We start from the raw sequence: 16,240 nt of genomic DNA on the forward strand, positions 1-16,240 counted from the left end.
ATGTCCCCCCCTGTGTATATCCCCGGTGATCCCGGTGTGTATATGATGTCCCCCCCTGTGTATATCCCCCGGTGATCCCGGTGTGTATATGATGTCCCCCCTGTGTATATCCCCCGGTGATCCCGGTGTGTATATGATGTCCTCCCTGTGTATATCCCCCGGTGATCCCGGTGTGTGTATGATGTCCCCCCTGTGTATATCCCCCGGTGATCCCGGTGTGTATATGATGTCCTCCCTGTATATATCCCCCGGTGATCCCGGCGTGTATATATGATGTCCCCCCTGTGTATATCCCCCGGTGATCCCGGTGTGTATATGATGTCCCCCCTGTGTATATCCCCCGGTGATCCCGGTGTGTATATGATGTCCCCCCTGTGTATATCCCCCGGTGATCCCGGTGTGTATATGATGTCCCCCCTGTGTATATCCCCCGGTGATCCCGGTGTGTATATGATGTCCCCCCTGTGTATTTCCCCGGTGATCCCGGTGTGTATATGATGTCCCCCCCTGTGTATATCCCCCGGTGATCCCGGTGTGTATATGATGTCCCCCCTGTGTATATCCCCCGGTGATCCCGGTGTGTATATGATGTCCCCCCTGTGTATATCCCCCGGTGATCCCGGTGTGTATATGATGTCCCCCCCTGTGTATATCCCCCGGTGATCCCGGTGTGTATATGATGTCCCCCCTGTGTATATCCCCCGGTGATCCTGGTGTGTATATGATGTCCCCCCCTTGTATATCCCCCGGTGATCCCGGCGTGTATATGATGTCCCCCCTGTGTATTTCCCCCGGTGATCCCGGTGTGTATATGATGTCCCCCCCCTGTGTATATCCCCCGGTGATCCCGGCGTGTATATGATGTCCCCCCCCTGTGTATATCCCCCGGTGATCCCGGTGTGTAGATGATGTCCCCCCCCTGTGTATATCCCCCGGTGATCCCGGTGTGTATATGATGTCCCCCCCCTGTGTATATCCCCCGGTGATCCCGGTGTGTATATGATGTCCCCCCCCTGTGTATATCCCCCGGTGATCCCGGTGTGTATATGATGTCCCCCCCCTGTGTATATCCCCCGGTGATCCCGGTGTGTATATGATGTCCCCCCCTGTGTATATCCCCCGGTGATCCCGGTGTGTATATGATGTCCCCCCTGTGTATATCCCCCGGTGATCCCGGTGTGTATATGATGTCCCCCCTGTGTATATCCCCCGGTGATCCCGGTGTGTATATGATGTCCCCCCTGTGTATATCCCCCGGTGATCCCGGTGTGTATATGATGTCCCCCCTGTGTATATCCCCCGGTGATCCCGGTGTGTATATGATGTCCCCCCTGTGTATATCCCCCGGTGATCCCGGTGTGTATATGATGTCCCCCCCTGTGTATATCCCCCGGTGATCCCGGTGTGTATATGATGTCCCCCCTGTGTATATCCCCCGGTGATCCCGGTGTGTATATGATGTCCCCCCCTGTGTATATCCCCCGGTGATCCCGGTGCGTATATGATGTCCCCCCTGTGTATATCCCCCGGTGTGTATATATGATGTCCCTCCTGTGTATATCCCCCGGTGTGTATATGATGTCCCCCCCCCTGTGTATATCCCCCGGTGATCCCGGCGTGTGTATGATGTCCCCCCTGTGTATATCCCCCGGTGATCCCGGTGTGTATATGATGTCCCCCCTGTGTATATCCCCCGGTGATCCCGGTGTGTGTATGATGTCCCCCCTGTGTATATCCCCCGGTGATCCCGGTGTGTATATGATATCCCCCCTGTGTATATCCCCCGGTGATCCCGGTGTGTATATGATGTCCCCCCCCTGTGTATATCCCCCGGTGATCCCGGTGTGTGTATGATGTCCCCCCTGTGTATATCCCCCGGTGATCCCGGCGTGTATATGATGTCCCCCCTGTGTATATCCCCCGGTGATCCCGGCGTGTGTATGATGTCCCCCCTGTGTATATTCCCCGGTGATCCCGGCGTGTATATGATGTCCCCCCTGTGTATATTCCCCGGTGATCCCGGTGTGTATATGATGTCCCCCCTGTGTATTTCCCCCGGTGATCCCGGTGTGTATATGATGTCCCCCCTGTGTATATCCCCCGGTGATCCCAGCATGTATATGATGTCCCCCCCTGTGTATATCCCCCGGTGATCCCGGTGTATATATGATCTCCCCCCCCTGTGTATATCCCCCGGTGATCCCGGCGTGTATATGATGTCCCCCCCGTGTATATCCCCCGGTGATCCCGGTGTGTATATGATGTCCCCCCCCTTGTATATCCCCCGGTGATCCCGGTGTGTATATGATGTCCCCCCCTGTGTATTTCCCCCGGTGATCCCGGTGTGTATATGATGTCCCCCCCTGTGTATTTCCCCCGGTGATCCCGGTGTGTATATGATGTCCCCCCCCCCTGTGTATATCCCCCGGTGATCCCGGTGTATATATGATGTCCCCCCCGTGTATATCCCCCGGTGATCCCGGTGTGTATATGATGTCCCCCCCTGTGTATATCCCCCGGTGATCCCGGTGTGTATATGATGTCCCCCCCTGTGTATTTCCCCCGGTGATCCCGGTGTGTATATGATGTCCCCCCTGTGTATATCCCCCGGTGATCCCGGTGTGTATATGATGTCCCCCCTGTGTATATCCCCCGGTGATCCCGGTGTGTATATGATGTCCCCCCTGTGTATATTCCCCGGTGATCCCGGTGTGTATATGATGTCCCCCCCTGTGTATATCCCCCGGTGATCCCGGTGTGTATATGATGTCCCCCCCTGTGTATATCCCCCGGTGATCCCGGTGTGTATATGATGTCCCCCCCTGTGTATTTCCCCCGGTGATCCCGGTGTGTATATGATGTCCCCCCTGTGTATATCCCCCGGTGATCCCGGTGTGTATATGATGTCCCCCCTGTGTATATCCCCCGGTGATCCCGGTGTGTATATGATGTCCCCCCTGTGTATATTCCCCGGTGATCCCGGTGTGTATATGATGTCCCCCCCTGTGTATATCCCCCGGTGATCCCGGTGTGTATATGATGTCCCCCCCCTGTGTATATCCCCGGTGATCCCGGTGTGTATATGATGTCCCCCCCTGTGTATATCCCCCAGTGATCCCGGTGTGTATATGATGTCCCCCCCCCTGTGTATATTCCCCGGTGATCCCGGTGTGTATATGATGTCCCCCCTGTGTATATCCCCCGGTGATCCCGGTGTGTATATGATGTCCCCCCCTGTGTATATCCCCCAGTGATCCCGGTGTGTATATGATGTCCCCCCCCCTGTGTATATTCCCCGGTGATCCCGGTGTGTATATGATGTCCCCCCCTGTGTATATCCCCCAGTGATCCCGGTGTGTATATGATGTCCCCCCCCCTGTGTATATTCCCCGGTGATCCCGGTGTGTATATGATGTCCCCCCCTGTGTATATCCCCCGGTGATCCCGGTGTGTATATGATGTCCCCCCTGTGTATATCCCCCGGTGATCCCGGTGTGTATATAGAGAGGTGGGAGGCGTCTAGGAGTGTCTCTCCAGGTAGGGCGGCCCGCGCCCCGGGGAGGGATGGGGGGAGGGTTCAGGTTTCAGGTGAACGGATCTACATACCAGGAAAGACTTCCAGTCGGCAGAGACGCTCCGGAGGGTCGGGATGTTCCGCGGTTCCAGGAGGCGCCGCTCTCAGGTAAGGTCGCTCAGCCCGCGCTCCTCTTTTCTCTCGTGTTTCCGGGAAGCCGCGTCTTCTCTTCTTTGTCTGCAACAATCCGAGAAAGCGAGACGTGTGCAGCCGACCCGTCACACATCCCCCCTCCCCCGGGAACACGCAGCCTCCGGATTATTAGTATTATTCAGGATTTACATTATCCCCAGTTCACGCCGCTGCTGCGACTCGTCGTGCGACTTGAGAGTTCAAAGTCGCAACCCCTTTAAAAATCGGTGCAACTCAAGTCCCTCCGACTTATAAAAACGTTTTTTTTTGCAACCAACTTTGTTGCAACTTCATCACAACTTACATAGGTCTACTTTTAAAGAAGTCGCACGCAAGCCGCAACGAAGTCGCGCAGGGATGTCGGGTTCAAGGCCGCGGCAGTGTGAGCAAGGAGCTTATTCAGGATTTATATTATTATACAGGATTTTATTAAGGGTTTATATTTTCATTCAGGATTTACATTAGCCGCAGTTCACACTGCTGCGACTTGTCATGCAACTTGAGAGTTCAAAGTCGCATGACAAGTTGCGCCCCCTTTAACCGCAATGGAAACCTTTTTTTAATCAGTGCGACTCAAGTCCCTCCGACTTAGAAAAAAAGTCCCTGCGCTACTTTGGTGCGACTTCATCACAACTTACATTGACTTCTATTAAAGAAGTCGCACGCACGCACGCCGCAATGAAGTCGCGCAGGGATGTCGGATTTGAGGCCGCCGCAGTGTGAGCAAGAGCTTATTCAGGATTTATATTATTATTATTATACAGGATTTATATTATTAAGGGTTGACCTTATTATTCAGGATTAACATTCGCCCCAGTTCACACGACTTTATCATGTGACTTGACAGTTCAAAGTCGCATGACAAGTTGCGCCCCTTTCACCGCAATGGAAACCTTTTTTAATCAGTGCGACTCAAGTCCCTCCGACTTAGAAAAAAGTCCCTGCGCTACTTTGGTGCGACTTCTTCACGACTTACATTGACTTCTATTAAAGAAGTCGCACGCAAGCCGCAATTAAAATTGCGCAGGGATGTCGGATTTGAGGCCGCGGCAGTGTGAGCAAGGAGCTTATTCAGGATTTATATTATTATTATACAGGATTTATATTATTATTATTATACAGGATTTATATTATTATTATTATTATTATACAGGATTTATATTATAAAGGGTTGACCTTATTATTCAGGATTAACATTCGCCCCAGTTCACACGACTTTATCATATGACTTGAAAGATCAAAGTCGCATGACAAGTTGCGCCCCTTTCACCGCAATGGAAACCTTTTTTAATCAGTGCGACTCAAGTCCCTCTGACTTAGAAAAAGGCCCCTGCGATACTTTGTTGCGACTTCGACACGACTTACATTGACTTCTATTAAAGAAGTCGCACGCAAGCCGCAATGAAGTCGCGCAGGGATGTCGGGTTCGAGGCCGCGGCAGTGTGAGCAAGGAGCTTATTCAGGATTTATATTATTATTGTACAAGATTTATATTATTCAGGATTTACATTATTATTATTATTCTACAAGATTTATATTATTAGTCAGGATTTACATTAGCCCCAGTTCACATTGCCGCGACTTGTCATGCGACTTGAGAGTTCAAAGTCACATGACAAGTTGGGCCCCTTGAACCGCAATGGAACTTTTTTAATCAGTGTGAGGATATTATTATTATTCAGGATCATTATTATTATTATTATACAAGAATTGTATTATTTTGATAAAGGATTTATATTATTCAGGATTTTTATTATAATACAGGGTTTTATTATTGATAATAATGTTTACTATTATTCAGCATTAATATTATACAAGGTTTATATTATTATTCAGGATTTATATAATAATAATAAAAATAATAAATAATAATAATACAAATAATAACAATAAATAATATAAATCCTGAATAATAATCATATAAACCCTGTGGGCCAGATTCATAGAGAGAGTACGCCGGCGTCTCTACTGATATCTACTGATACGCCGGCGTACTTTCAAATTTCCCGCGTCGTATCTTTAGTTTGAATCCTCAAACCAAGATACGACGGCTTCTGGGTTCGATCCGACAGGCGTACGGCTTCGTACGCCTTCGGATCGTAGGTGCAATACTTCCGCGTCCGCTGGGTGGAGTTCGCGTCTTTTTCCGCGTCGGGTATGCAAATTCGCTTTTTCCAACGATCCACGAACATACGAGCGGCCGTCGCATTCTCTTACGTCGTCTCTAGTCGGCTTTTTCCGGCGTATAGTTAAAGCTGCTGTTTTGCGGCGTATAGATAGACTTGCCATGTTAAAGTATGGCCGTCGTTCCCGCGTCGAAATTTGAATTTTTTTTGGCGTAAGTCGTCCGTGAATAGGGATGGACGTAAGTCACGTCTAAGTTAAAAAAAATGACGTCGTTGCGACGTCATTTCGCACAAAGCACGGCAGGAAATTTCAGGACGACGCATGCGCAGATCATTCGGCGCAGGGGACGCGCTTCATTTAAATGAAACCAACCCCCAACCCGCCCAATTTGAAATCCGCCGCCAGAATTACACTACGCCGCCGTAACTTACGGCGCAAACTTGCTGAGGATTCGAAAATACGCCAGGTAAGGTACGGCGGCGTAGTGTATCTCTGATACGCTGCGCCAAACTAAATCTATGTGAATCTGCCCCAGTATTATTATCATCATCATCAAGGATTTATATTATCATCATAATACAGGATTTATATTATTGTTCAGGATTTATATTAGCCCCAGTTCACACTGCCGCGACTTTTTATGCGACTTGAGAGTTCAAAGTCACATGACAATTTGCTCCCCTTTAACCGCAATGGAACATTTTTAATCAGTGCGAGGATATTATTATACAAGAATTATATTATTATTTTTATACAGGATTTATATATTATTATACATGGGAATATTAATAATAATAACTATTATTCAGGATTAATATTATTCTTATTTCAGGGTTTATTATTAATTTTCAGGATTATTAGAATACAGTATTTATATAATACTACTACTACAGGGTTTATATGATTATTATTCAGGATTTATTTTATTATTATTATTATTATTATTATACAAGATTCATATTATTATTATTCAGGATTTATATTATTATTATACAAGATTTATATTATTATTATTATTATTATTATTATTATTATTATACAAGATTTATATTATTATTATTATACAAGATTTATATTATTATTATTATTATTATTATTATTATTATTATTATACAAGATTTATATTATTATTCAGGATTTATATTATTATTATTATACAAGATTTATATTATTATTATTATTATTATTATACAAGATTTATATTATTATTCAGGATTGACATTAGCCCCAGTTCACACTGTTGTGACATGACAAGTTGCGCCCCTTTAACCGCAATGGAACCTTTTTAATCAGTGTGAGGATATTATTATTTTTATACAGGATTTATATTATTCAGGATTATTATTATTATTGTTGTTATAATACATGGGTTTATTATTAATAATAATAATAATAATAATGTTTACTATTTTTCAGGATTATAATTATTCAGAATTATAAAAGGTTTATATTATTGGGTTTATTATTATCATTATACAGGATTTATAGAATAACAATAATAATAAAAATGTTTACTATTATTCAGGATTAAATATTATACAAGGTTATTATTATTATTATTATTATTATTATTGGGTTTATTATTATTATAATAATACAGGATTTATAGAATAACAATAATAATAATAATAATAATAATATTTACTATTATTCAGGATTATAATTATTCAGGATTAATTATACAAGGTTTATATTATTATTATTTTGTATTATTATTATTATTATTATTATTATTATTATTATTATTATTATTATTATAATAATAATAATAATAATAATAATACAGGATTTATAGAACAATAACAATAATAATAATAATAATTTACTATTATTCAGGATTAAATATTATACAAGTTTTATATTATTATTATTATTATTATTATTATTATTATTATAATAATAAAGGATTTATAGAATAATAATAATAATAATAATAATACTACAGGGTTTATATGATTATTATTCAGGATTTTTATTATTTAAGGTTTATATTATTATTATTATTATTATTCTTCAGGGTTTACATAGCGCCAGCAGTGTGCGTAGCGCTCTTAGAATATAAAGTGAGACAATTCCATACAGGAGGGACCAGAGGCTCCTATAGCCGGCCCACATTCACTGGTAGAATTTCATTGGAACATTTGTACAAGAATTCATTCACCCGAACGTTCGATCTCTCCACTCGTACCGCTCTTCATAACGGGCCGGAATTCCCAGGCGTATCCTTCGGGGTTTATATGGCGCCTCCAACATGAGCGTTACGATATGCGCTATTTTTCTGTGGCGGCAGGGAATAACAGGCTGTTGGACCGCCGTTTTACCCCCCCCCCAATCAGAACTTGCTGCAGCTCCAAAGCTTTGTGGCAAAACTTCTACCACCTCTTGGGTCAGAACCGTCCTCCAAACACAACCCTTCCGAAATGAAGGGGACCGCGCACTAAACGCATTCAGTTGCAGCGCCGTGGGAGGAGCTTTTCAGGGCTAAAACAGGTGGGGGGGTGACAAGGGGCAAATGTCAAATTAGACAGCTGTCTGCAAAGTGATCCACAGCAAGTCGCTTTTCAATGGGGAAATGGGGGGCGGGGCTATTGGAGTGCAACTGAGCGCCTGGAAACTTGCGTTTTCTATTTCCTTGCAGGAAAATTCAAAAAGGAGGAGGAGATTTTAATAAGCGATTGTTGCACCAGATTTTGGCGGGAGCGAGAGATAATCCCGCCCACTCCTCAGCCTGCTATAGGCCAGGCGGGACTTTCCTCCTTCCGGGTGAAGGTCAAATAACGTCCTCCCGGTCACGCCGCTCGTGCGCACCCCCCCCCCAATGGGTGATCGATTGAGAGCCGTGCGTCTCAGACACGGCGCATCATTGATCAGGGTAAAGAGCCAATGACATTGGCCCTTTACCATGTGATCAACTGTGTCCAATCATAGCTGATCCCATGTAAACAAATGACAGTTATCAGCATTTTCTTTTTCTCAGGGCGGCCACTGAGCGGAGGAAAGGAAAGCCAATAACCCGCGATCCTGTGACAGCACACATTAACACTGATAATCAGTGTGGCTTCATCAGAACCCATCAGTGCGGCTTCACCAGCGCCCATCAGTGCGGCCTCACCAGCACTGCCTTAGCTCCCTGATCAGCACCCATCAGTGGGGCTTCATCAGAACCTATCAGTGCGGCTTCATCAGTTCCCTCAGCACCCCATCAGTAGGGCTTCATCAGAACCCATCAGTGTGGCCTCATCAGCACAGCCCCATAAGTGGGGCTTCATCAGAACCCATCAATGCAGCCTCATCAGCACAGCCCCATAAGTGAGGCTTCATCAGAACCCATCAGTGGGGCCTCATCAGCTCCCATTAGTGTGACTTCATCAGAACCCACCAGTGCAGCCTCATCAGCTCCCTCATCATTGGGGCTTCATCAGAACCCATTAGTGTGGCCTCATCAGCTCCCAGATCAGCACCCATCAGTGTGGCTTCATCAGCACCCATCACTGCAGCCTCATCGCCACCCTCATCAGTGGGGCTTAATCAGAACCCATCAGTGCAGCCCCATCAGTTGGGCTTCATCAGAACCCAGTGCGGCCTCAACGCCCCTCAGTGAGGCTTCATCAGAACCCATCAGTCCGGCCTCAGCTCCCTCATCAGCGCAGCCCCAATCAGTGGGGCTTCATCAGAACCCATCAGTGCAGCCTCATTAGCACAGCCCCATCAGCTTCCTCATCAGAACCCATCAGTGCGGCTTCATCAGCACCCATTACTTAGTTGCAAAATTTAAAAACTGAAAATACTCCCCCCCCCCCCTTTTTCTAATTAGTTAAATGTAATTAATGTACAGCGTCGCACGACCGCGCAATTGTCAAAGTAACGCAGTGCCGTATCGCACAAAAAAAATGCTTGGTCATGAAGGGGGGGGGGGGTAAATCTTCTGGAGGTCAAGTACAGTGCAGCAGCTTTATTGCGCTTGCGACCTGCGTTTTGGGTGCAGGGTTAACTTTGTACCGACCTCCACTGGAATGTGGGGGGCCCCCGCGTGTGAAGGGGCCCTCACTGTGCGCGCCATTCACAGAAGAAGAAGTAAATAAAATAATTTATTTACTCCGTCTGAATCATCGCGTTTCCTCGCCAAGAATAGCGCGGGGGGGGGGGTGACCAGGCAACAATAATTCTCTATGAATGGAGGAAGTTCTCGGCACGCGGAGCCAAAAACCGCCAGAGAAAGCGCAGAATGTGCGATTTTTTTTTGAGGGGGGAGGTGGTTAGCCCCCTCCCTCAAAAAGACCCTATTAAAATGGTCAGGGCTGCAGTTAGAAACCACAGTCCCCACCCCCAAGATAACCTGACACGAGTGCCAATGCTTCAGTTATGAATGAACACAGCGGCTGATTGGTACCGATCACTCATTGTGTTCATTCAGGAAAGGAAGGAGCTGGTAAATGACATATTTCTCAATATATTCTCAATCTTGAAGGATCCTATTGTTTGCTTGCAGCTGCCGGTGGGAAGAAGAGGCGGGTGTAGGGGGGGAGGGGGTCACACCCTGAGGGGCCTGGGCAGCAGGGGGGAAATGTATGGTACGGGTGTAAGGGGGGGGTCACACCCTGAGGGGCCTGGGCAGCAGGGGGGAAATGTATGGTACGGGTGTAAGGGGGGGGTCACACCCTGAGGGGCCTGGGCAGCAGGGGGGAAATGTATGGTACGGGTGTAAGGGGGGGGGTCACACCCTGAGGGGCCTGGGCAGCAGGGGGGAAATGTATGGTACAGGTGTAAGGGGGGGGGGGTCACACCCTGAGGGGCCTGGGCAGCAGGGGGGAAATGTATGGTACAGGTGTAAGGGGGGGTCACACCCTGAGGGGCCTGGGCAGCAGGGGGGAAATGTATGGTACAGGTGTAAGGGGGGGGTCACACCCTGAGGGGCCTGGGCAGCAGGGGGGAAATGTATGGTACAGGTGTAAGGGGGGGTCACACCCTGAGGGGCCTGGGCAGCAGGGGGGAAATGTATGGTACAGGTGTAAGGGGGGGTCACACCCTGAGGGGCCTGGGCAGCAGGGGGGAAATGTATGGTACAGGTGTAAGGGGGGGTCACACCCTGAGGGGCCTGGGCAGCAGGGGGGAAATGTATGGTACAGGTGTAAGGGGGGGGTCACACCCTGAGGGGCCTGGGCAGCAGGGGGGAAATGTATGGTACGGGGGGTGGGGGGGGGTCACACCCTGAGGGGCCTGGGCAGCAGGGGGGAAATGTATGGTACGGGTGTAAGGGGGGGGTCACACCCTGAGGGGCCTGGGCAGCAGGGGGGAAATGTATGGTACAGGTGTAAGGGGGGGTCACACCCTGAGGGGCCTGGGCAGCAGGGGGGAAATGTATGGTACAGGTGTAAGGGGGGGGTCACACCCTGAGGGGCCTGGGCAGCAGGGGGGAAATGTATGGTACAGGTGTAAGGGGGGGTCACACCCTGAGGGGCCTGGGCAGCAGGGGGGAAATGTATGGTACAGGTGTAAGGGGGGGGTCACACCCTGAGGGGCCTGGGCAGCAGGGGGGAAATGTATGGTACAGGTGTAAGGGGGGGTCACACCCTGAGGGGCCTGGGCAGCAGGGGGGAAATGTATGGTACAGGTGTAAGGGGGGGGTCACACCCTGAGGGGCCTGGGCAGCAGGGGGGAAATGTATGGTACAGGTGTAAGGGGGGGTCACACCCTGAGGGGCCTGGGCAGCAGGGGGGAAATGTATGGTACAGGTGTAAGGGGGGGGTCACACCCTGAGGGGCCTGGGCAGCAGGGGGGAAATGTATGGTACGGGGGGGTGGGGGGGGGGGCAATTACTGAAAGAGATACTTTGTATGGCTCTCTCTGCAGCAGCTGAAAGCCAACAGGGGGGGAGCGGAAGCGGATCGCCCTTCCTGCCCACATCCATCTCACTTGGTGCCCCCTACAGGAGGGCCGGTGGTACCCCTTTATCTTACGGGTCTGGAAAGGGTTAAACCATCGCTGAATATTTAATGATGTCCTCACCTGAACCGCGCCGATCACGCCGGGATGGAGGAGAGAGAGAGACGTTGGGCGGGGCCTTCCGCGCGATCGACGATGGGCACGAGTCACCCATTCATCCGACGCGTTAGACTCCGCCCCCCCACAAATTTCATTCGAATCTATTCCTCGACAGTTACAAGAACCTTCTTGTGAGCGCCGAGCGTCTTTCAAACCCAGATATTACCTTGTAAAAGTCGCGGTGACGTCATCTGTGCCTGAAGACGGGTATAGCAGAGGTAAGTGGTGGTCACATCGAACATCTTCAGGTGGGTCCTCTCTGCTCTGAGTCTTCTAGTGACATCCTCCGTGTGTAGTCAGGGGGGGAGGGGGAACCGACCTCCACTTACCTGAAACCCAGAACTCCTCAACTGTGTTCAGGATGAACGTCCACCTACCTGTATACAAGGACCCAGGTGAACACCCACCTACCTGTATACAAGGACCCAGGTGAACACCCACCTACCTGTATACAAGGACCCAGGTGAACGTCCACCTACCTGTATACAAGGACCCAGGTGAACGTCCACCTACCTGTACACAAGGACCCAGGTGAACATCCACCTACCTGTACACAAGGACCCAGGTGAACGTCCACCTACCTGTATATAACAAGGACCCAGGTGAACATCCACCTACCTGTATACAAGGACCCAGGTGAACATCCACCTACCTGTACACAAGGACCCAGGTGAACGCCCACCTACCTGTACACAAGGACCCAGGTGAACGCCCACCTACCTGTACACAAGGACCCAGGTGAACGCCCACCTACCTGTACACAAGGGACCAGGTGAACATCCACCTACCTGTATACAAGGACCCAGGTGAACGTCCACCTACCTGTATACAAGGACCCAGGTGAACGTCCACCTACCTGTACACAAGGACCCAGGTGAACATACACCTACCTGTACACAAGGACCCAGGTGAACATCCACCTACCTGTACACAAGGACCCAGGTGAACATCCACCTACCTGTACACAAGGGACCAGGTGAACATCCACCTACCTGTATACAACAAGGACCCAGGTGAACATCCACCTACCTGTATACAAGGACCCAGGTGAACGTCCACCTACCTGTATACAACAAGGACCCAGGTGAACGTCCACCTACCTGTATACAACAAGGACCCAGGTGAACGTCCACCTACCTGTATACAAGGACCCAGGTGAACGTCCACCTACCTGTATACAAGGACCCAGGTGAACATCCACCTACCTGTACACAAGGACCCAGGTGAACATCCACCTACCTGTACACAAGGACCCAGGTGAACGTCCACCTACCTGTATACAAGGACCCAGGTGAACGTCCACCTACCTGTATACAAGGACCCAGGTGAACGTCCACCTACCTGTATACAAGGACCCAGGTGAACGCCCACCTACCTGTACACAAGGGACCAGGTGAACATCCACCTACCTGTACACAAGGGACCAGGTGAACATCCACCTACCTGTACACAAGGGACCAGGTGAACGTCCACCTACCTGTATACAAGGACCCAGGTGAACATCCACCTACCTGTATACAAGGACCCAGGTGAACGTCCACCTACCTGTATACAAGGACCCAGGTGAACATCCACCTACCTGTATACAAGGACCCAGGTGAACGTCCACCTACCTGTATACAAGGACCCAGGTGAACGTCCACCTACCTGTATACAACAAGGACCCAGGTGAACGTCCACCTACCTGTATACAAGGACCCAGGTGAACGTCCACCTACCTGTACACAAGGGACCAGGTGAACGTCCACCTACCTGTATACAAGGACCCAGGTGAACGTCCACCTACCTGTATACAAGGACCCAGGTGAACATCCACCTACCTGTATACAAGGACCCAGGTGAACGTCCACCTACCTGTATACAAGGACCCAGGTGAACGTCCACCTACCTGTATACAACAAGGACCCAGGTGAACGTCCACCTACCTGTATACAAGGACCCAGGTGAACGTCCACCTACCTGTACACAAGGGACCAGGTGAACGTCCACCTACCTGTATACAAGGACCCAGGTGAACGTCCACCTACCTGTATACAAAGGACCCAGGTGAGCGTCCACCTACCTGTATACAAAGGACCCAGGTGAACGCCCACCTACCTGTATACAACAAGGACCCAGGTGAACATCCACCTACCTGTATACAAGGGACCAGGTGAACGTCCACCTACCTGTATACAACAAGGGACCAGGTGAACGTCCACCTACCTGTATACAAGGGACCAGGTGAACATCCACCTACCTGTATACAAGGACCCAGGTGAACATCCACCTACCTGTATACGGGACCGCACCGGGTATGAGGAACGTCAGGTCCCAGCACGCCGGCGGTTCCTCAACAGACGGAACAAATCCCATCTTCTTCTGTTCTATAGCAGAGAACAAGGACAGCTCACCTGGATGTCATTACCTGGCTCCGCCCCCACAGGTAACACCTGGACGGCTCCGCCCCCCACCTCCACAAGTCTGATCCCAAATCCCACCATTACACTTTGTTTTCCTATTGCCCTCATGCTGCTGTTTATTGAAGGGGGGAGGGGAGGGGAGGGGCTGAACCTCAGGCAGGTAGAAAAGACACACATGAATACAGGTGAGGGGATTTTATTTGAAATACAAGCAGTGGAAGTTCCTGAATGGGACCTGGGGGCAGCAGTCTCTTGTACTGTATGGTCTGTACAGCAGAGCTCAGAGATGGGAAGGGAGAAGCAGCACCGAGAGCCAATCAGGTGAGTTGCCATGCAAAAAAAAACAAAAAAACATGCCGATAGAAGTAGAGATCAGAGTGACAGGAGATGAGTGTCTCCGTGCCGTGTCTCTACTTTTACTATCTGGTCACAGGGTGGGGGTGGGGAAAGGACCTGTAAGTGGAAGTGAAACTGTAGCAGAGAAAGATGGGGCCCCCTCTTATGCTGGGCAGGGGGCTGTACTGTGCGCCAGATCTCTATAACCTAACAGCTTTTTGTCTCCGCCCACCTTCTGGAGTTTTCTGCAGACAGGTTGGAGTGGGTGGAGCTCCTGGGCTCCTCCCACATCTCTGCTCTCTCTCTCTCCTTGTGCAGGGTGACTGGTCTTGTCTCCACCCACTTCTGTAGTTTTCTGTAGTAGGTGGAGCCTGCTGAGCTCCTCCCACTACTAGGAGGAGGAGTATATGAAGATCGAACTCCCCGGCTGACGCAGATAACAGAAATCCCCCATCCCTGCAATAAACCATTGCGCCAGGGGCAACCGCCCCCTCCTGCCCACCCCTTGTCCCGGCCCTGAGATCCAGGTATTGTGCTGCCCATATAGACGCTTCAATGAATAAATCAATTTATCTTCCAATCGATCCCTCCTGATCAAAGTGATTGATCTATAGTCCATGACCCATTCCTTGAAAATCCAGACTTACTAACCCAAGACTCCACCCCCCCCCAAGACTCCACCCCCCAAGACTCCACCCCGCCGCCGCCACCTATCCTGTATTAAAAAATATACCTTTTTTTGTTTAACCCCTTCAATACCGGCACCCCCCCCCCCCCTTCCAGCCCAGTTCAGCTTTCAGCGCTCCCGCACTTTGAATGACAATTACGCGGTCATGCAACGTTGTACCAATATGACAATTTTTATAAAAAAATTTCACACAAATAGAACTTTTTTTGGTATTTTATCACCTCTGGGGGGGGGGGTATTTTCTGCTAAATAAACAAAAAAAGGATATTAGTTTCGGCTATAAAATTTTGCAAATAAATAATTTTCCTTCTTCACTGAAGGGCTCTGATAGGCTGCATTGATGGGGGCTGATAGGCTGCCTTGATGGGGACTGATAGGCTGCCTTGATGGGGGCTGATAGGCTGCCTTGATTGGGGGCTGATAGGCTGCCTTGATGGGGACTGATAGGCTGCCTTGATTGGGGGCTGATAGGCTGCCTTGATTGGGGGCTGATAGGCTGCCTTGAAGTGAACTGATGAGGTGGCACCAATGGGGACTGATGAGGCTGCACTGATGGGCAGTGATGAGGCTGCACTGATGGGGACTGATGAGACTGCATTGATGGAGACTGATGAGGCTACATTGATGGGGACTGATGAGGCTGCACTGATGGGGACTGATGAGGCTGCACTGATGGGGACTGATGAGGCTGCACTGATGGGCACAGATATGTTGCACTGCTGTTGAAATGCATTTTTCTTTGTTTCCGTTCTGACATTTTGCGGATTATTCATCTTTCTTCATAAATTTCGGCCGCAATGTATTCTGGGAAAATCAGTGAATATTATTTATTCTGGAGGGAGGTTAGAGAGTCTTCCAGTAATGGGAAACACAGGATCTCACAAAAGTAAGTACACCCCTCAGTCACATTTCCTTCTATCTTTTCATGTGACAACACTG

The 16,240-nt window shown here is 49.1% G+C and overlaps 1 protein-coding gene across 3 annotated transcripts in view; it reads left to right on the forward strand.

Moving 5' to 3' along the window:
- Positions 1–3,591: 3,591 nt before the first annotated feature.
- The window catches only part of PRICKLE3 (prickle planar cell polarity protein 3), a 48,007-nt gene continuing 35,358 nt past the window's right edge, over positions 3,592–16,240 (forward strand). The window contains exon 1 of one of the 3 annotated variants that reach the window (XM_040322716.1): positions 3,592–3,682. In XM_040322716.1, the coding sequence (XP_040178650.1) occupies positions 3,650–3,682 (33 nt within the window). In that variant the 5' untranslated portion in view covers positions 3,592–3,649. Of the gene's footprint in view, positions 3,683–14,403; positions 14,599–16,240 lie in introns of those variants that run through there. The other 2 variants (XM_040322715.1, XM_040322714.1) reach the window with 2 other exon arrangements.

Source organism: Rana temporaria, chromosome 9, assembly GCF_905171775.1.
Source record: "Rana temporaria chromosome 9, aRanTem1.1, whole genome shotgun sequence".
In the NCBI taxonomy this organism is placed as follows: Eukaryota; Metazoa; Chordata; class Amphibia; order Anura; family Ranidae; genus Rana; species Rana temporaria.